This window comes from Apostichopus japonicus, chromosome 6, assembly GCF_037975245.1.
Source record: "Apostichopus japonicus isolate 1M-3 chromosome 6, ASM3797524v1, whole genome shotgun sequence".
Lineage (NCBI taxonomy): Eukaryota > Metazoa > Echinodermata > Holothuroidea > Aspidochirotida > Stichopodidae > Apostichopus > Apostichopus japonicus.
The window spans coordinates 18,480,004-18,501,448 of NC_092566.1; the positions used below are offsets into that span (position 1 = coordinate 18,480,004).

Genomic DNA, 21,445 nt, shown 5'->3' on the forward strand with positions numbered 1-21,445 from the left:
TGTACTATGTTTCATATTATGTGATGAAACGATTGAATTTGGTAGTGGAGGTCAAAGGTCAATTGAGGAAGTGACAAGTATAACATTTTAATAGGTAAAATGTTGGACAGGTATAGCAAGCATAGCAATTGCTCATACTGAGTACAAGAAACATGTTTATGTGGTCAAAGTTCAAATGTTATCTAAGAACTAGTATAACTCATAACAGTTCCCTGCACCCATGCATATGCTGTATACAGAGCATAAACTGCCCCTTGGTATTTGACAGAGGTCAATGGAGTTTAGCATTGATCTCTCTAGCCTAGCAACATCAGTAGATTCCTCATGATATATCTAGCCTAGCAACATCAGTAGATTTTCTCATGATAAATGAAGCCTAGCAACATCAAAAGATTTCCTCATGATATATCTAGCCTAGCAACATCAGTAATGATTTGTGTCAACGTAACATTTAAGGTCATAATTTCTACTGAAATCATATTAGTTTTAATTAAAGGACAAGTTTACAACTTGGCTGGTTCTAACACTCATCCTGATTATTGCAAATGATGATGGACTGGTCCCACCATGTTTCTTGGAGGTAAAACGTCTTAATAGGATGGGTAACTGGCAAACGTCTATGGTATGGGGCTTAATATAGCAGAAGTTGAGCTTTATACGAAATCTTAACATCAGAAAAGGAGAATTCGTCAAATTTCTTATTGCAGTAAAGGTAGGCTAACAGGTAGGCTGTACAGGTAGGCTAACAATACAACGAGTTATAGGAATGTGTTTGTCCTCTCAATAATTATAAACTATCTGCATGAAAGCATCTGTCCAGGTTAGTAGCTAGTGACCTTCCTGCAGGACTGCATTTTAACTACATTCCTTGTTCAAGTTATTCTTGACGTTTTAAATCATACTACATGATATCAACTGAAACTGAAATGACCAGATTTGCAGACCAACAGACAAGACCCCCCCACCCCCCTTCCACCCATACAGTTTAAACAGCTGTGCTGCGTCAACGCTTCGCGTCCAATGTCATGTGCACGTCATACCAACATATTCCCAGGGTATTGTATAGGAAAACCCTATACCCACAGTAATTATTATTGAAAGTATGCTGATAGTGCGCAAAGGTAGGTACGTCATCAATTTGCATACAAATGAATCTTTGTAGCATCATGACTCACCTTGTGACGTCATTTCCGCAGTTACGTCTAAACTTGGACAACACGGACAATGATATTGTCATAAGAATGTTTCAGTTAAAGATCAGTTATTAATAAAACATTGCTATGTAAGTCAACTCTCGGTGCTGATGAAGCTTTGAATCGGTAAACAACTTAGTAAGTATTATGCAAATTGGAGGGTGAAAGTTCGAATGCTAACGTTTTCTCTGCGACCCCTTCTCCCCACACATGTATAACAATAATATCATACTCCACACTTCTCATGAGTCTAGTGAGTGTTTCAATATTCGGGTCATGGTATTTTCTTTTCTTTGCATCTTATCATTTCATAACTTGAATTTGTTCTCATTGTGGTCATTTATTAAATACCCCATCAAGTTAAGTAACAAATTTGCAACAGACCGGAACACAAGACCGGGTTATGAGGCAGGGAGGGGGTAAGGGTAGTCAGCTGTCGTCGGGCAAATTCTCTCTCTCGGTTCTCACATTTCAGTCATTTCTATACTCATGCACGTATACGAAAATACAGTTTAATTTATTTGATAAAATCATCTGCGATGGAGCTTCAAAGAATTCAAAATTTTACGAAATATAAATGAAGGGGGGGGGGGCTCAGGGAGGTCGTTCATGGTCTAAGGCACACATCACTCCTCATAGATTGATTCCACATAATTTTCTCATAACACTGAACTCGCTTTGCTTAGTTTTCAGTTTGAGCCTTCATCCCTCCTGACATCGCTTTCTGACCAAATAAAACCCACTGTAGCTAGTAGAAGTATTTAACCTAATCAGTTGATATTTTGTGTAAAAGTAAGTAGGCCTGACCCGTTTCGATCCTAGCAGGATCTTCTTCAGAGGCTAAATGACAAGTACAGTAACAGTGTCCTTCCTGAATGTTCAGCCCATGAGGTTGAATGGTGCGAAGGCGTTGCATCCAGAGCCTCTCTCTGCTGATTCTTACTAGGTCAGGGCGGCTACTTAAGGATTCAATCCCCTGTAGGGACATGTCGTTAATGGTATGGTTGGGAAGGTTAAAATGTTCTCCAACTGGGGTCTCAGTCTTCATGGTGTTGACTGTGGATCTGTGACCATAGAATCGCTTCTTGAGGGTGGTTTTGGTTTCGCCAACATACTGGATGCCGCAAACTCTACAAGAGATCAGATAGATGACATTGGTGTTAGTGCAAGTGATGTGACCCTTAGTCTTGTGTGTTTTTGTATTCGTCTTGTGATATTTTGTATTCATCCCACAAGACTATCATATCTTCATCAAGGCTCTGGCACTACTTTCTTGCTATTTCCTTACTATTGTTGTTTCTTCAGTAACTCTTTCCATTGTTCTCGATATGTCAATTGTGTGTGCGCTTCATATCGCTTCTTAAAGAATAGCCTTATGTCGACAAAGATACATTTCATTGCAACATGACAAGAGGCTTACAGAACTTGCAGCACGTAAATGGTAATCTACACATTTTTTACTTCAACTAACTAACACCTATAATAGTAAACAGAAACAATCCACGGGGTTGATGATCTCATCTCCTCCTTGGCGGAAGTGATTGATCTCAATTGACCTTTGTCCTCGACCCTCAGCACCAAAATCTGCATTATGTTAAACTTCGTTTTCAGGACATCATCAATCACGCAGGCACAAGTTTACATAATCAGGCACATACCCATCAATATTGAACTTTATCCGAATTACAGTTTAGGAAGAGTTCGCGACACACTTTTTCGCACAATCTATGCCAATGTGACCTTTGACCTACATCGACCTCGACCCTTAACAACTACATAAGTACCATTTTAAAGTTTGTACGTACCGTATCTTGTAGTTTAATGACTTTCTCCAATATACTGACAAGCAGCTAGGTAATGACTAAAACTCAATTTTGAGGTTTCTTGATCTCTGACCTATGACGTCACAATCACGTAGGAACGAGTTTACAGGCACCTCTACCCACCAAGTTTGAATTTGATCGGACGTACGGTGTAGAAGGAGTTATAGTGAAACACTTTTTTGCTCATTCACACACATACGCACGCACCCTTACGCACTTCCTCACATTTCTGATGTAGAGTGATGTCCAATATCTCATCTCCCTATATTTACATTACATGTATGGAGACGAGATAATTACATCAGTTTGCAACTTCAAGGTGACCTTCAGGATGGCTGCTGCCAATGTCAGAGACCTCACTGTGTCGTTCACGTGATAGCCTTCCTTATGAGATGTGGTTTTCTCCAGAGTAAACAGTCATTACGGAGAAAAGAGAGAACAAATATCAGGTCTGATGTTGTGGCTGTTTAGTATTTACCAGGAACGCTCTGATGTTTACCTGGTACCGCACTAGATGAAAAAAACAGCTGGGTGGAATTCCGGGAAATTTTACACAATAAACCAAACGTTAAATTGCATATGGTTATGTAATGTAGACTTGGATATCGGTTATGGGCGTGGTATTAGGGTGAAGGCTTCATTTTAATTTACCTATTATTGCCCAAAAGATTATGATGTAGTGAGAATGTTATTTCCAAGTTTTCAATATGTGCAAACAGTGCCTTGCATTTCGCTGAATTCGAGTCACAATTGCAGTCGTTCAATCCCATATCGGTGATCCCTTATCCATTAGCTGAAGTGCAGTTTCAAGTCACCGAAGTATGAATGTAGTTATTATAACTCTATATTGTTCGTATTATTCATTCTTGTTAACATAAAGTAATGTCAAATTATGCAATATCGACAGATCAAACCGAATTGTGATGGTGCTATATATGATAATGGTTTGAAGGGGGCGTGGGGGGGCGGGGGGGGGGGTGGCGGTGGAGTGCGTTGGAATTAAAGGAGATGTTCTGCCAGTAGTGTTACATTCAGCCTCACTGCAGCCAAAGGCCATGCGACGTGTGTCTGCAGGGTTAAATTTCGTACAAGCATATCTTGGGTAATGACCAGCATCGCGGACCGATAGCATGCTAAATTTTAACCATTTTACCAATTCCTGTCCATATTTGCAAGTCTTTTTAACCTTACATGTTGCCTTCTCTCGATCAATGTCAGCTATTGGAGCCGGCTCGACATTATTTATATTGGTACATACAACATTGTAATCTCAATCATTACGTATGTTGGTATGGTATATAAATATCACTGAGTGTGAAGTTCAGCCCTACGTGACACTTTTGAACATATCGATTCAAACCTTCACTGAACTGTTTTGCTGGTGTCAAGGGTTAAATTGTATTTGCTGGTTGTTGTCTTTGCTCTTTAAATTTGAAGTTAAAGCGGCTTCCAAACGCTTACATAGTATCCTCTGACCCGGCAGGATAATGTCAAAGTGGTAACAATACTGGGTTCACCTATAGGACAAGAGTCTAGACCAATACGTGCTACATAACACGTACGTGTGCTATTTTCTGAGAAAACATGAAGCGTGCCTATTGTTATGAAATATTCTCATTCACACAAAAAATATTCCTCATTCACAAACCCTCCATCAAATACTTCATGAATCGTAGAAAGCGTCGTAAATTGATCGGAGTAATCTTGATTTCGTATCGCAAAGATATGGATGTTCAAATCTTGTGATATTTTGTTATCCATCTATAGCAACAGCAGAATGGATGATGTCATCATGTTACTTCAGCTGAAAATGTCTTTGTTGTTTCATAATTTGTAAATCATTTATCCACAGACGAAAAGAATATTTCTTGGGACACCTGCATGGGCCTATACGGGTTTTTGGGAGTGCCCCCTCCCCGGCCCCTTTGGCGACGCCACTGATAAATGACATAGCTAAAGGACTAAACCACTGAGCAAAATCAGTGAGATCGTCATCACCGCTATCATTTAAAGAACCGTGCCCCGAATTAACCATATACCATCATAACGCCCAATAAGAATCCATGTTCACTTCAGATACGAACGAAAAGTCAGAATTTAGAATCACTCTTTCTCTGGAATGAGTAGACTTGCTGGCGGATTACTCAAACAATGTTTAAGAAAGCATTTCTGGAAAAAAGGCCTCTTCCTTAGAATATGAATAGTCATAGGCCTAGGAGCCCAATTTGATTGGGGGGGGGGGGGCTGTAACGACTTGCCCGAAAAATATAATCAAAATTTTTCGTGCGCTCCGCGCGCGTTCAACACCTTAATGTCCATATAGGCATGCATTGGTTATTACACCGCATGCCAATAACATACAATCATTTGCCGTGTTATCATAGGCGTACGGGACCATTTCAGTTTGGGGGCAGAAACGTTTGTGCCCGAAAGTTCCTGTGACACTATCTAAGCGGAGCGCCACCATCAGTTGGCGCGTAGCGTACAAGACATTTTTGGGCAAAAAATGCCTCTCAGATTGCCGGAAATGGCACTTTTGATGCCTTGCAAGTTGCATCTAAACATTCTTTATTTTATAATCTCACGTTTTAGAAATTTATACTTCCCCAAAAATTTGGTAAATTAGAAGAAGAAAAAATGGTAACATCACTTTGAAGGGGAAAAATGGGACAGTATAATTTTTAAGCTCCTATTTAGTTTAAGTATTTATTATTTTAACACAGTACTCGGCTACCTCCAGAAAAAAACATACATTGTTCAACGACATGTAGGCGGGATAATGTCTCTGTGTCGGGTGAGACTGCAACTTGTCTCACAAAAAAAGTATAAAAAATAACAAAGAATATGATAAAACTGTACTTCTAGGCTTGTAGGCACCCCCCCCCCTCCTCCACCATCCATGAAAAAGAAAATGTTTCTTATATACACTCATGTTGGGGATGTCCAGGTATACAATTGACTAGTTAGAAAAAGAACAAATGTTTACTGCGGGTTTTTTTTCTGTGGCCAAAAATGTCGATAATCGGTGGTGTTACACGGAAATATTCGGGCCTCATGATGCTAAATAAGAAAATTTTAGGCCTATATTAATATTAATATCACAAAACAAATAACACAAAACGCTCTCCCCTGCCCCCCCCCCCCCCTCCTTGTACGCCTATGCGTGTTATTACCCTTCCATATTGGTTACAATTATTGGGGAAGTTGTTACAATAATAATGATCATAATAATATCAGTTTAACCATTGAAAAACACAATGCAAATTATTTTTCTTTCAGTAGGTGCCCGAAAAATTCTCAGCATATTGCCCGAATTTTCACAACAAATTTTGGTTGGGGGCTGCAGCCCCCCCCCCCCCAGCCCCCGCCTCCTACGCCTATGTGAATAGTGATAGCATTCATGCAGCTATAATTAGGTGCGATTATTTTATTTTTTATTCTACTGTAAGATTTTGTTTATCAGGGCCTCGGGGAGATTAGCTTTACGCTAACCAAGTTTACCATTTAAAGTTAAATAAATAAATAAGACGCATCTGTCTTGCATTGTAAGTTTTCGAGAAGCTTCTGACTGTACCACGTACTGCACGTTCACATTGCCACATTTGCAAGGCTTTCGGTGACAAAGGTTCACATGAAGGTCACCTCAGAATTTTCCAGGTACCCACAGCCGAAAAAAAACCCCATACAGCCTGGCAACACATCTTGATTGGTTAACTTTTGCAGAAGCCCCGCCTCGTTTTTTAAACTAGGTACACAGAATTCGTAATACGTGTTTTGACCCTCCTAATTTACATAGAATCGTCACTTGATATGCTAAACGCCAGCTGATAAAAGGGAGCTCGCATGAGATATGCATGCATGTGACTAAACGTTGATATTCCAATCCAGATATGACATTTTGTGTAAGAAACTCACATAGAGAGGATTAGCTTGTTGATCTGCAGACTAGTGTTGAACTTAAAAAGTTGGTTCATATTTTATATACTTGCAAGTTGCAAGGCTGTGGATATTCAGCATCAGCTTGTGCATCTTAATACTGATTCTCTGATTTCTACTGCTGTTTTCTCTCAGCAAAAACTGAAATGAAAGTGTTTGAACTTGCTAAAGTGATCGATAAGACGGACCTTCCGTCTATGTTTGTACCAGTCATCGAAAGTATCGGGGACGTTGACATGCCAGGTAAGAATTTGATTCTGAATATCACAAACTTGCTTTGATTTTCACTAGCAATGTAGCATGATACTTGTTAGTTCAAATTGCAGATTTCTTTGCATTGCTCGATGTTGTTCATATCATTGTTCCATGTATCCCATGACATGTCATTGAGTATATGGACATAGGTACTTACCCTAGGCTGTGCACTAACTCAAAGTTAGTTCTAAACTTAGTTACACCAGGCCCAGCCAAAATAATGTTACTAAGTTAGGATACATACTTCGGTACTTCAGGACCAAGAAAATGACCAACTTATATCATTAAATCAACGTTAGGCCTAACTTTACAGCTACTACTAGTACTACCCAACGTGTACTGTTGTACAGGAGGATTAAAGAGCAGGGTCGTGTCCATTTGTTATGAATTGTAATTTGAAAGCAATGTCCTTGTGTTCAGGAACTCATGCCTATATCTATGCTTAGTTGTGTTGTAGGTCTATGTTGTGTTACTGTTAATTTGTATTGATTCAATTTGTATTGATAATGCCTTGATGAATTGTGCACATTGGAAAACGGTCAGCCTAGGCAACTGAAAGTGTCCTAATGTCCTTGGCAATAGTGATGTTTAAATTGTCTTCATGCCAATCTAAGTCAAAGGTGAAATGATTTGAATATACCTGGCTACTACTGGAAATTAATTGGGTCCATGCAGGGGACTTGAAATATCTCACTAGGCCTAGGGCTTATGTTGGAATTCTGAGACCCCATAAAAAGAGCTTGGCCAAAAAGTGATACTAAGTTAAAGTACTGACTAGCCGACAGTATGACTAGTTGAGGCAATTACGTGTATTCTGTGGTTACTGTGAAGTGATGCATTATCACAAGTTTTAAGTTAATGTTGTCATGGGTAGATAGATACATTAGCTGACTTGAATATTTAATCTTGAAAGTTTAAAATTGACTGGGCATCAAGTCTGTTATTTCCCAGGTTGGTTGGTCCATTTATTTATTTATTTATGAGGGGTCTTTTACAGCGACGTATCTTTTGTCAGTTGACCAAACACCTGATTACTATGTAAACTGTGTCAGATTATATTAAATACCCAACAAGAGTAACAGCAGAAAATGCACAGTATAACTAGCTTACATAATTTAGAACATGTTAACTTGCCGACCCACCCCCTTTCCTCAACTCAACCCACATCTTAGCAGTCACATTTGTCCTGGAAAACCAGGGGAGAGCAATTAAGTTAAGCCACTTCCATCCTATAGTATTATCCATTTTTCCCAGGTCCGGGTGGTTTAATTAGCCATCATATGTTACTTTCCTAGGTATCTCAGGGAAAGGTGATTTAGTCAGTTGGCCTCATCCTGTACATGCTCCTAATAGGGCATGTCCTTCAGGTGTCTTTGCACTTCCCCTACAAGTTAGCTGCCTCTCACTCTGATAGGTCATGTGGGAGTCACATGCTGTAAGCTTTCACCAGCTATTGAACAAAGAAAATAAGTCAATAAACTCTACATCTCACCTCACCACTGTGGCTCTCCTTACTGTCAGGCATTATCAACACATTTCTTTGTTTACGAACAATGAGCTGTGGTTGTCTATGGAGAAAGAGATGTCTTGTGTGAGCCTTGTGATAAACCAGAGTATTACAGGTTGGAGATTGTCTGAAGCAAGGGTGCTTATAGAAAACAACAGATAGTCTATTTTGTGTCATCAGTATAATAGAGTAAAGACTTAAGTAGATTAAAAAATGTGCTAGGCATGTTTAAGAATGGGTTTCCATTTCAAGTACAGCCCCAGGGACAAGACATCTTAATTCTTAAACCTGACCTTTGTGTCTTTGGAAGAACTTCCCACTCTGTACAAAGAATATTTGTTATCTCTGCCAAGTTTAAATATATAGCAGTTATTATATATGTCAGATGTTACCATTGTCAGTGTTAAGGTATTGTTAGGGGAGGAAATACAACTGATAAGAGCTGAATGATATTTAATATGCTTGTTATCAGCTTTCCACCAAGTCAGCATTGTGTAACTATTTTAGTGTCTTTACTCAAGTTGTAAAAGTAAATAATACACTGATTCCAGAAGATATTTAGTTCACTCCTCACACTATTGCAAGTAACAGATTTTCCAACTTGCGAAGGAGATCAAGAGATCCACAGATGTAATATCTGTTATTATAATATCAATGTAAATCACCATGGTGATAGTGTTCAATCTTACAGCTGCTGCAGAGCAACTGCTCCACCAATCATATGTCTTCCTCCTGCTGTGTGTCAACCTTTGTTAATGATGTTTTTCCTATGCTGTACATAACACACTGCATCCAACACATTGCAATATAAGCGCCTGGGAATTTAACATAACCCTTAGAGGCCGTATGGCAGTTTGCTAATATTAAGTGAGTGTACTGTCATACATATTTTAATGTGCACTGTACATGAACTTGTATCACGCTGAGCTTGCAGTGTGTTGGAGTGTGATTGGTTGAGTTCATGTTAGTTGAACTTGGCATGACCTCATTGTATTCAGGGTTTCATTTATGGTGTGATTTATTATCTGCAGCTGAGAGCTTCACTGAGTAATATTAGATTGGGCAGGAATGTTAAGGGATATACAGTATATGCTATTTTTCACTCAAGTTCAATGCTTATTTTCAACAAATTCTTTCATTCTTTCTTTTTCTAACAGATATTGGAAACCTAGACATAGAGAATGGTCTGAACCTAGATGACTTACAAGATTTCAAGTTAACAGAGTACATTTCTGGTCTTATCTTGGACACCTTAAGAGCAGCAAGAAATAAGGATTCACATCTACAAATTCTGGTTCCCAGCAATTTAACGAAACATTTAGCCAAAGATATCAGTTTTATGTCTCGTAATGAACCTTGTGGAGCTAGAGGCTGTGCGTTGGACATTACTCTCGAAGATGGTGACATGTGCACAAGAATCGGCAAATGCCAGGTTGACCCCCTGACAGTTACAACATTTGAAGTGACAGTGGTTTTACAAAAAGAAACGCCAAAGTGGTTTCCAAAATTACAAATGATGTTGAGGAACAACGAAACAAGGACAGTGATAAAGCCAACATACAAACTAATTAAAAGAAAACTGTACAGGAAGGAGAGTAGAGTCATAGTTCAAGAGAGCTCGTAGTGACCAGTTCCCTATATGGAAGATTCAGCTATTACAAACTTCAGAAACGAACCATGGACAGCAATAAAGCCATCATGAAAACCCATGCAATGTGTCTAGGAGTGAAAGTGTCTAGGAAAGAGCTCCTAGTGACCAGGTTATCTGCCAGATTCCGCTGCTAGGTTACAAACTTCACCAAGGATATAATAGATAGAACTATTTGTGAATGAGTTTATTCATCATGCTCATTGGGTAGCTGTGACATTTTTCATGTTTGTTTTTTGCTTCTTCTCTTACGGAGCTTGTCTAGATCAACAGTAATCCTAACTGAATATTATTCACAAGATGTCTTCTCTGGTCACCCATTTGGTAGTTTAACATTTTGTGTATGAATATTGATATGTCAGTATAAGGTACTATCTGATAAACCCTTTGATAGTAAGCATAAGGGCTGTTCCCTGTATCACCCTGTGTTTTGGTCGTAAAATGAATGGCAAGAAAATTCCCATACATAGTGTTTTTCATGTAGTATTTTACAGTAAGGCCTATGCCACGAAGTTCATTGATATCAGCGCCCAAACTATTTCAATCGTGTATGGGTTTATGTAAAATCAATCTTGGTACTCTGAAGGAGGCGTTTAAACCAGGAACTTTGACTGGCAAATGAACAGTTTCTGTTTTTCTAGCCTTTTTGAGGTCATTAATAAATGGTCTTGTAAAACATGCATTATAATATCATAAAGGAAGGTAATATACCCTCTATATTGTATTCAGTAAGTAAGATAAATTTATATCAAAGCACAAAGTTACTTTTAAGACCTTGTGCAATATTTGACAAGAGAAGGCAGTTCACTGTCCATTATTAAGCAGTTTTCATAGTCTGCTGATGTCATGCAGAAATCATAACTTATTGTTACCGTGTTATGGCCATTTAAGAATGTTAAGAGCTGCTTCAAAGACACCCACCCGTGTACTAAAATATACCACTCTGTACTACCAGGCGGTTGTGTTTAAAACTACAATAAAAGTAACCGTAATTCCAGTTAACTGGATACTTAGAGTGGGGGGATTTCAAGTTGAAGGGTATCATAAGTTCAGAATAGAATGTTCCATTGCTGGTAGCTTTTCAATTCTTAGGTTTGCTCCCTTTGTACAGTGAAATGCTTGGTTTCTACTGATTTTAAATGATAGAACCGTTTCTAAATGTTATACTATTCTGAGAATACCTGACTGAACTGTGGTTTATTATTCATTTATAACCATCTAAATTGACAAAGCCTTGGAATATATTGGATACTTTAGAAGTGATTGATGATTAGTGCACAAATTCATGTATTAAGCATTAATAAGTTCAAGAACTCAAACAGAAGGTCATCAGACACTGAAGTAGATTAAACAGAAGTCTTAAAAGTGTGTTAAAGTGATTTATTTCACAGTTAAGATATAACATGTCCTGTTTGTGTGGATGTCTGACATGTCCTTCTGTATTGTTAGTATATGCACCTTCTAGTGAATTGGTACTTAAACAGAAAAACAGCTTTCTCCTGGTGACTGGAAACATATAAGTCTGGTGCATATTAGAAGTATGATGATAAGGTGTAATGTATGAGGGCTATGCCTCCTACATTGGCTAACACAGGATAGTTTATTTGCTGTGGTTCCTAGGATCATGGATGCCATATTGTGGTTTCTATGGGAAGGAGGTGGTTTACTATATGATACCTGCTACAATGCTTACAACTAAACTGTGGTTTTAACTTTATAAGGCTGTAGTAGGTTAGCTTAGGGCAGTTTACTGATTAATATCACATATTCCAATCAAGAATGCAATTAACTTTGTTGACATTTTTAGAAATGGTTATTCAAAACTTGGTAAAGGTTACAATTGTTCTCACTGGTTAGGTCATGTGCAACCACTGAGCTTATCTCATAAATAGGTTGTGGGGCTTGAATTCAAAACCAATATGCAAATGAACCTTGACTTAGTTAAATTGAATCAAGCAGCTGTGTGTTTCATCTGGTTTCAGACAACCTTATTTATTTAGGTCAACTTGTTGTTTAACACTTGTGATATGAGAGTAAACAAGTTCAGTAATAATGAATAACCCTTCACATGACCCAAGCAAACATTTACGCTGCGGTCTAAGAGTATGCAATATCTGATATATACCTTGTACTGAACCAGTGGCATTTTACAGTTCCCTTAACGGCTGAACAACGTTTCAGAAAAAGATGTGGCAATACAATGGGGTGGTGCTTGTGTGACTATTGGTGATATCAGGTGCTGGTGAGAGCAGCTCAGGGGTGTTGCCATGTAGTTATGATCATTGTATGGTAACGTGTGTGCCAGCAATGGATTCCATTCAGGATGAGCAATTTAAATAACTTAAACAGATGTTAAAGGTGAAGGCTTACTTTATGTAAAACCACCAGAACTTCTGAAAAAGCAATAGTTTTTAAGGAAATTCAAATTCTTTTTATGTCATTTCATTCTTCTATGCTAATGTGAAACAGAAAAGTGAAAAAAATATATAATAAAAATTTCAAAATAGTAAATGAATGATTTTTCCTTCTTTATCATCATCACCATTTGTTGGTGTGTATCATCACAAATAACTTCTATTGTAGTATTTCTGACTGGATCTGAAGCTGTACAAAGACTGTAACCTATTTGAAGTCACTTCGTACAAGACTTGCTACAAATAACTTCTGTTGTAGTATTTCTGACTGGATATAGAGCTGTACAAAGACTGTTTATAAACCTATTTGAATTCACCTAGTACAAGACCTGCTACAAATAACTTCTATTGTAGTATTTCTGACTGGATATAGAGCTGTACAAAGACTGTTTACAAACCTATTTGAATTCACCTAGTACAAGACCTGCTACAAATAACTTCTATTGTAGTATTTCTGACTGGATTTGAAGCTATACAAAGACTGTAACCTATTTGAAGTCACTTCGTACAAGACTTGCTACAAATAACTTCTATTGTAGTATTTCTGACTGGATATAGAGCTGTACAAAGACTGTTTATAAACCTATTTGAATTCACCTAGTACAAGACCTGCTACAAATAACTTCTATTGTAGTATTTCTGACTGGATCTGGAGCTGTACAACGACTGTAACCTATTTGAAGTCACCTAGTACAAGACTTGCTACCAATAACTTATATTGTAGTATTTCTGACTGGATCTGGAGCTATACAAAGACTAACATAATTGAATTCACCTAGTACAAGACCTGCTACAAATAACTTATGTTCAGTGAAGATGCCATCACTTTTGCTTGCTGTTGGCCTGCTGTGGATACATTTGAATTATTATTTGGTAGCAGTTACATGAAAAGGGGAGTATTGTGTTGTACTAGCAACAATGGGGAATTATGAAGAAGTAAATTTAGACATTAGGAATGGGTAGGGATGGGGTGGTGGTGGAAGTCAAATGATAATAAGCTTCATACAATAGTAGAACAATGAGACAGGCAGCAGATCAAACAAAAATATCTAACTTTTAGTTCCAAAGTACAATCAGTTGGTCCTTGCTTCAGGAACTCCCAAGGACAATTCACTTATTATTATGTAAACAGCTACAATGTACCCTGGTTAAGAACATGGCGAAGAAGTTGACTGAACATGGTGAAGAACATTGATGAACATTCACAGCCAAGGTTGGTTCAATGCCCCATTAACCTAGTCATTTTCTCCTTCAAAGAGCTTTTCTAAATTTTATGTCAATGAACTGCTCATGTTTTACTGGTATTTATTTTCATTTAAAACAATCTTTAGAGTTATCTAGATTAACCACGGTAGATGTTAAAAGCAAATATGATTCAAGGTGTTTGACCTGTACCTGTTCAAATTAAGCGTGAAGTTTTGAAGAAGTTCATATTTAAATATGAACCATACACTAGACATTAGTGCAACCAGTAGACATCCACATGTTGGCTCAATGGTTCCCAGGTTTTGGACATAGTTCCCCCACCGCCGCCATCTGGTATATAGCATTAAACTGTAAACGAGTGTGTTCGCAGCATTCATACACTTCTTGATGCCCCCCAAGAAGTACTCAACGTCACCCCCCCCCCCTATATCCACCCGTCCTACAAAATAGATATCTGAGTGTAACTGATCATACGCACTTCAATAATAATCTAACTACCGTCACCATGATACCAGAGTAGAAATAGAGGGCGTAGCGTTCTTTATATGGTCAGAGCCGTATATTTAACTCAATATATGGTAGTATATATAGAGTAGCACATGAGAAAAGTATTCCTTACAGCAGAATAGATGTCCCTAAAGTATACTTAAATCATATATCCACGGAGAGGGAAGAAGTTGTGGCGCCTAGGGGTGTAGACTGGTTGGGGGTGGGGTGATTTGCTCCACCCCCAATCATCATACCCACCTAGTTGCCCCAGTAGGCAAAGAGAACAGAAACCACTCTGCCTTGCGTCCAAATTTCCCAGATTAAGGTAATCTTGGGGTACAAATGCAACAGCTTCTGTGCATGATAAATATTCACTTTTGAATTTCTGGTGCCGCAATTAGAGGGAAAGAGGAAGAGGGGATGTCATTTTTATTTATTGTAATAAAAAAAAAATGAGGCCTACTAATTGTTTTCTTCGTAAATTAAACCTTTTGAATCTTTGTTCGTCGACCTTGTTCTGTCTGCAGCGTGATTTGACCAAGTCTATTTTTGGCTGATATTTCGTCTGCTCGACTATGATAGTGCGAATAATATTATTCACAACAAACAATCGCAATATCGAATGATTAAGAGCAGTAAGTATCTATCATTGCCATATTTTTGTGTAATTATAAACTTGTCAAATTTTGTGCCAATAACGTTTAATATTTAATCACTGAAAAGTAACTGAAGAAGGACTGAGGGGAATAATTTTTTTAGTTATCTTAAAAACATCTTCAGATTCATAAAAGTATACCTGATACTGATCTTGGAGTCTGAAAACCATTGCTGTGTTGTTAAACCAGGTATGGAACGCGATAATGGAATAACTTATTTCATTGTTCAAACTAAGTTTGTTTGTTTATTTGATTTTCCACAGATAATACATATATAAATGTGGAGGGGAGTCCTTTAAAAAACCCAATACATGCTTAACAAAGTGAAGGCCTCCCAAGGGAAAAAAGTATATACATAAATTAAAATATATTTAATATCTTAATAAGAAATCATTTATAACCTACAATATAAACGATGTATCAATACTGAGAAATTACTTCCTTTTTTTTAGCGTTTTCTAAATGCTAATTTAGATGGTTTAGATTTTATAGTAGCAGTAAGAGAATTCCATGTCCTTATAGCACGATTCTTTAAACCTAACGTACCAAATGTTGTAATAGATAAGTTGTGGTGTGCTTGACCGGCAATTCTAGTGCAGTGACTATGTATACGGCGCTGTTAATAGTAAAGAAGTCATGAAAGGCTGCAGGAAGAAAGCCATTCCAAGCCTTATAAGAGAATGTGGCTACATTCAGCCTAATAATATCGCTAAATTTTCCGTTTGAAAACAGATTGAATTTCGTGCCGAACGCCTATGTTTTACATCATGTGGTTGGGCAATTGTTGAACAGCGCCGACGGCAACGACGAAAACGACGTAGGTTTAAACAACCGTAATACATCAACGTGCGTTTGAGCAACAGCATGGTAAAAGAGCAGCAACAACTTAAGTTACACAACAACAAACATAGTTTAGACAACGAAGTAAGTTTTCCCTTTTCGCGTTCCATAAACCAAAATCAAAATCCAATTATACAACTCAGAAATATTCAAATTCTTTAATTACTAACTGGGCTTAGTTACAAAACCAACTCAGCTGTACGGTATATGACGTCACCACCTCGTCCTAAAAAGGACCGGGTAGGAGAGGGTATAGAGCACGACTTCTCTCGGAAATCATCAATTCCTTTATACGTTATTTACACCATGATTAACGTTTTTTGTTTTGTATATACATATACATTCATGTAAGCTTACACAGGTATGCAACATACATAGATATGTATACATAAACACTTATATATAAAATTACATACATGCGTACACGCATACACACATAATGAATACATACAACTTCGTGTCATTTGTACAAAACGCCGATCGATAAGCTGAGAAGAAAAGCTTTTAATTTAGTCCGCCGTGAAAGTAGAAAGCGGATCGAATATGTTACTTTCCTAACAAAGGATTATAAGCTGTTTGTGTTGGTCTTACCATGACTCTGAGGAAGAAGGGTCTTACATGCGTGACTATCAACATTTTCGCGCCTTGCTTAGAAGGTAAATGGCGGATTACCATTTGGTCACATCTATAGCTATTGTTATCAAGTTCGCGTTACTTGAGTGTCCAAAAAGACCCATTCATTGTTGTTAGCGTCCTAACACATCAGCTTTCTGTAATATGACAAAAAAAAAAAACCTTAATGAGCTCTAACGCCCTCTATTTGGACAGTATGCAATGTGATTGGCTGAAATTGTCATGTGATCTGATGTACCGAAGAAATACACACAATGATCGTTAGCGTTACTTCACTGTTACGCGCCTTCTCTAGCAACGTTAACAAGTGCTCATAGATCCTATCAAAATGGTGAGTAAAATAATCCTAAAAAATATTCCTCAGTAAGCGCCATCCTGTTCTGTAAATGTGCCATCATATGTAATTAAATTCTCAATGAATGATTTGTTTCACGTTGAACGTTATTTAACCACAGGTTTATTATATTTTATACCTTTAGGCCGGAGGTAAAGCAGGAAAAGATTCTGGAAAGGCGAAAGCAAAGGCTGTGTCTAGGTCGACCCGAGCTGGACTCCAGGTAAGTTTCACAGACGATTGCAAAGGCGTAGAGTTAATAAAGTTGTTAATTCTGACATGTTCGTAGTCATTTACGTTGTCAATGTGTCCATTTTTCGATCAAAATAGTAGTCTGTCGTAATTATCTTATCCCCAGTTTCCAGTGGGTCGTATTCATAGGCATCTGAAAACCCGTACTACCAGTCATGGAAGAGTCGGTGCTACTGCTGCTGTATATTCCGCTGCGATACTCGAATATTTAACTGCTGAGGTAAGAATGAATGTGTTGAAAATTTTATCCTTTACCTTTTCGTCAATTTTGATGTTAATTTGATCAAAGGAAGCCGTCATAATATGCTTTGTGTATACGCGGGTTTGAATGTCCCGCCATAATTGCTAGTATAGGCTTAGTGCGTGAGTAGTCTAACTCAGTGTAGACTAGAGATTATAGTTGATGTTGTCAACAAGAGCCTATGCTACTACTAGTACTACACTAAGCATAAGCCTAGCGTTACATGTTATTGCTTTGTTTGGCTATGGCTACTCACCAAGGTTTGTTTCATTCTCCTTGGTCATGATCTGAATTTACATGATTCTACCAAGTCCAGGCCTGCTGCCTGCATGATGGCATTTAATGTGGTGTTTGCTTTGCAACTTTGCAAGTAACATAGTTGAGGCTGAATTCACCTTGCCTAACACTGCTATACCTGTAACCTATAACTTTGTCGGTAAGGCTGAATGAATACTGCATTAAGGCCTGCTTTTCCCCACAGTTGAGTTGAAACAGTTCATTATTAGTCAAGTTATACTTTTATGAAAGCTGAAGATGAACCTCCACAAGTAGCTAGTTTTATATGATGGTATATACAGTTATTTAGGGATGTTAAGAGCACAATTGTTTACAGAAAACCATTAATGACAGTCAGATATTACTTTGTAGTTTACTATTATCCCCCAACTTTGTTATTCATTCAAAAATTTGATCAGACTTCACATCAGAAGATTTGTACTTGCTGAAAAAATGAAATTTCCCTACCTTCATCAGAAGATTTTTACTTGCTAAGTGAATGAAATTTCTCCACTCTTGCAAAAGTGTTCAAATTTGCTTTTGTTATGATCATTAATTGTTAAAACATTTTGCAACAGTGCTAAAACATGCAGAATTTGTTTTTCCTTTGCTTGTATCAATGCTAGGCTGGTTGATTTTTGTGAAAGCACTGTGGTTTAAAACTCACTTAACTGACATTTAATCCTGTGTAATCTGTGTGATTGCTTACAATAGTAACAGACTAACTTAGATTTTGAATGCCTCAAAGTTTGGCATTGTCTAACTTAGAAGTTTGGCTTTGTCTAAGAACAGCTGTAGGGCATGATAGTGGATATTTGACATCTTATCTTGCATTGAAGACAAGACAAAGAAAATTTTTAGCGGTACTATGCCTTAAACATATTGATAGTGGTGAGCCATACATGTTAATATACATGAACTTGTTCACACCAAAATGAAGAGGATTATCTATCGACTAATGTATCAATATAAAGTTTAAAGATAAAGGAATCAGGTATCATATTGACAAAGCATTAAGTAACCATTTAATTCACTGGTACAGATTTTACAGTATAGAATATTTATTCCAGTTCTAATGCAAATCCCTTTAAGATTTCTTATCATAGACTGGGAGCCTACAAGAGATTGTTTAACTGCACAGAGGAAAATATTTTGACAACATTTAGCCATCTGGTATAAATCACAAAACCAATTGCCATGGCGGGTCCAGTTGATATAACCTTTTGACCAATTGATCCAATTTTCCCCCCCATTTGAGATAACCTATTTACCCCTTGAGGATTGATAATGGCCACTTGAGTGTGCTTAAAGCAATACTACATATAAACTTTTCTTGAACTTTCCTGGACAAGTGTATGTTCTGTTACAGACAGATAAAGCCCCTTCGCAAAAACTGAACTTAACTTGACCAGACTATGTTCACCAATAAAATCATACCATTGGAGAATTGACAGAAAAAATTTCTTTTAAAAGGTTCTCAAACTTTGACACCTTTACCAATTAAATCATAGGGCATCTCTCTTCAAGTATGACATGGATTCAATTGTGTTGATGAGATATCGTGTTTACAAACTGGTTTTGACTATTCTCCCTTCAACCTCACCAACTCATGAATATTAATGAGTTGTTGCAAAGAGCATAAACTTTGTGCGTAGTTACATCACCATACCCCGTATGAACTAAATCGGCCATGCTGTTGAAGAGATTTTGTTTTTTAAAGATGTAGCAATGTTAATTTAAGGTTTCATTTGACTTTATAACATATCTTTGTTCCAGGTTCTTGAGTTGGCGGGCAATGCTAGTAAGGATCTGAAAGTGAAGCGTATTACACCCAGGCATCTGCAACTAGCCATCAGGGGTGATGAAGAGTTGGACTCTTTAATTAAGGCAACAATTGCTGGTGGTGGTGAGTATTTATCCCTTTCAGTGGTGGTTTTAACAACTTGGTATAGTCCATGCTGTCATTAACTGTAGAACTTTCATGCTCAGAGGAAGTGGATACTGGTCATTTGTGCGAGTACTGGAAGGTCTTATAACATGTAAAGCCCAATCTTTTCTATGCAAGAGATTGGGTAGCTGTTGTTAGCTGCACGCACTCAACAGTGGATGTATGAACATATCCACATAGGTTACTACAGTGTATTGCATTATGCATACCTGTACTTAATCCCTGGTTGAGGATTGAGCAATGCAGTATATTCTAGCTGTACTCTTAAGGTAAGTGCAGCTGTTGTGGGAATATCAAGTATCGAAAGGTCACAAGTTTCTCATGGGGTCAACATATTTTGAATGTAATGCTCATGCTGTACTGAATGTGTTCATGGGACTGCAGCAAAGTTACAAACGCAGGATTCCGCGTCCAGGATGCAAAGTTTTAGTCAGGGGCGCAATATCTTCCAATGGCTTGTGTCCGGCTGATGCAAACTTAATTGTTATTACAGAACATACCCCAAGTACACACACTCACAATTAGGCCTATGCAAAACAAGATTTGGTTTTGAATGAACATCCTGCTTTCTCCTTTCAAAAAATCCACAACTTCTTCAGAAAATAACCAAAATTTCTCACAATCTTAGGATGATTGATTTTTTTTGAAAAAAAAATCATAACAATCAACCACAAGGTACAGGGTTAACAACATTTCCATCTCAATATTTTCATGCTAAAATTAGTCAATGATGCTTGTCCAAATTTCCAGTGATTTTATAGGCTAATACTCCCTTATCCATTGTCTGCAGACATTCTTGCATCTGTAGTGCTCAATGAAACCAAAGTATGCAACTTCTTGTAACGCTACTTTCCCATTTAGAGATAGCGAAGTTTGTGGTATAGGCTATCATATGTGTGAACTCAAATTTCAAATTTAAAAGTCGTTCAAATTGAACGTTTCATTTTCATTAACCATTTATTGCATTTGTTTGTTTTATCCACAGGTGTCATTCCTCATATCCACAAGTCACTCATCGGCAAGAAAGGATCTCAGAAGGCTACATAATCCAGTTTTTTTGCCCTGCAAATATCAAGCACTGTTTCTTTTTTTACTTTTCTTCAAAATTAGTAATTATTGTAATTGGCTGTGAATGTAGCTTTAGTGTTGTTTTCCTCTCCTTTTTGTCACTTTTTGGATCAGAAGAACTGTAGAAATGATGTCAGCCTTAAGGGAGCATCTTGGAATGGAAAAATGGGTTTCTTCATTAGTGTTTAAAAGACTTGTGTAGATCACCATTATTGACAAACCAAGTGCAAAACCCATTTCACATATAGTGTGATGTGTCCCACCACCCAAGATTGCAGGATATTTCCCTCCTCACACAGTTTGTTTCACCGTTTAAGTTAGAATGACTGGTAGGTAACCTCTAACATTTTGCCACAGCACTACCAACCTTAAGGTCTGTCTCATCAAAATCTGTACATACATACTTTTACAATTCATTTTAAAACTTTTTCACTTGGACGTTTGTTTTGATGTGTCAGCAGATGAATAAAGTGGAACATATGTAAAACATTATTCATGTCTTCATATGGTTATTTTGGTTTGATAGTGCATGATGACGTAGAATTTATCTTAATACTGTTACAATATAATGTGAAATGGAGGTGGACCAGCAAAGGAAAAGAAAAGCAACATGGTGCTATCATTCACCTTTCATGATAAGAAATGGTAAATATTCTCAAAACAGTAAATTCATATTCCAATTGTTGCAAGGCAATGTATGTTCAAGTTATGTCAGTGCTGTCAACA

At 37.6% G+C, this 21,445-nt stretch overlaps 2 protein-coding genes across 2 annotated transcripts; both read left to right on the forward strand.

The window, feature by feature from the left end:
• The first annotated feature begins 6,888 nt into the window (after positions 1-6,888).
• Positions 6,889-12,873, forward strand: LOC139969236 (DNA damage-inducible transcript 4 protein-like). The gene is made up of 2 exons (XM_071974141.1): positions 6,889-7,195; positions 9,872-12,873. The coding sequence occupies exons 1-2, from the start codon at positions 7,099-7,101 to the stop codon at positions 10,336-10,338; spliced, it is 564 nt and encodes a 187-aa protein (XP_071830242.1). The 5' UTR covers positions 6,889-7,098; the 3' UTR covers positions 10,339-12,873.
• A 3,975-nt stretch (positions 12,874-16,848) lies between these two features.
• LOC139969239 (histone H2A.V) lies at positions 16,849-21,211 on the forward strand. Its single transcript, XM_071974146.1, has 5 exons — positions 16,849-16,931; positions 17,080-17,157; positions 17,293-17,406; positions 19,480-19,609; positions 20,637-21,211. Exons 1-5 carry the CDS (start codon positions 16,929-16,931, stop codon positions 20,696-20,698), a joined length of 387 nt encoding a protein of 128 aa, XP_071830247.1. The 5' UTR covers positions 16,849-16,928; the 3' UTR covers positions 20,699-21,211.
• The last annotated feature ends 234 nt before the right edge of the window (positions 21,212-21,445 follow it).

Excerpts from the sequence above, each read along its gene's own strand:
- LOC139969236 (XM_071974141.1), top strand. The coding sequence starts at position 7,099 with ATGAAAGTGTTTGAACTTGCTAAAGTGATCGATAAGACGGACCTTCCG. Across the intron at positions 7,196-9,871 it reads CGGGGACGTTGACATGCCAG|ATATTGGAAACCTAGACATA; the intron begins GTAAGAATTTGA and ends TTTTTCTAACAG.
- LOC139969239 (XM_071974146.1), top strand. Across the intron at positions 17,407-19,479 it reads TCGAATATTTAACTGCTGAG|GTTCTTGAGTTGGCGGGCAA; the intron begins GTAAGAATGAAT and ends TCTTTGTTCCAG. Across the intron at positions 19,610-20,636 it reads GGCAACAATTGCTGGTGGTG|GTGTCATTCCTCATATCCAC; the intron begins GTGAGTATTTAT and ends TTTTATCCACAG.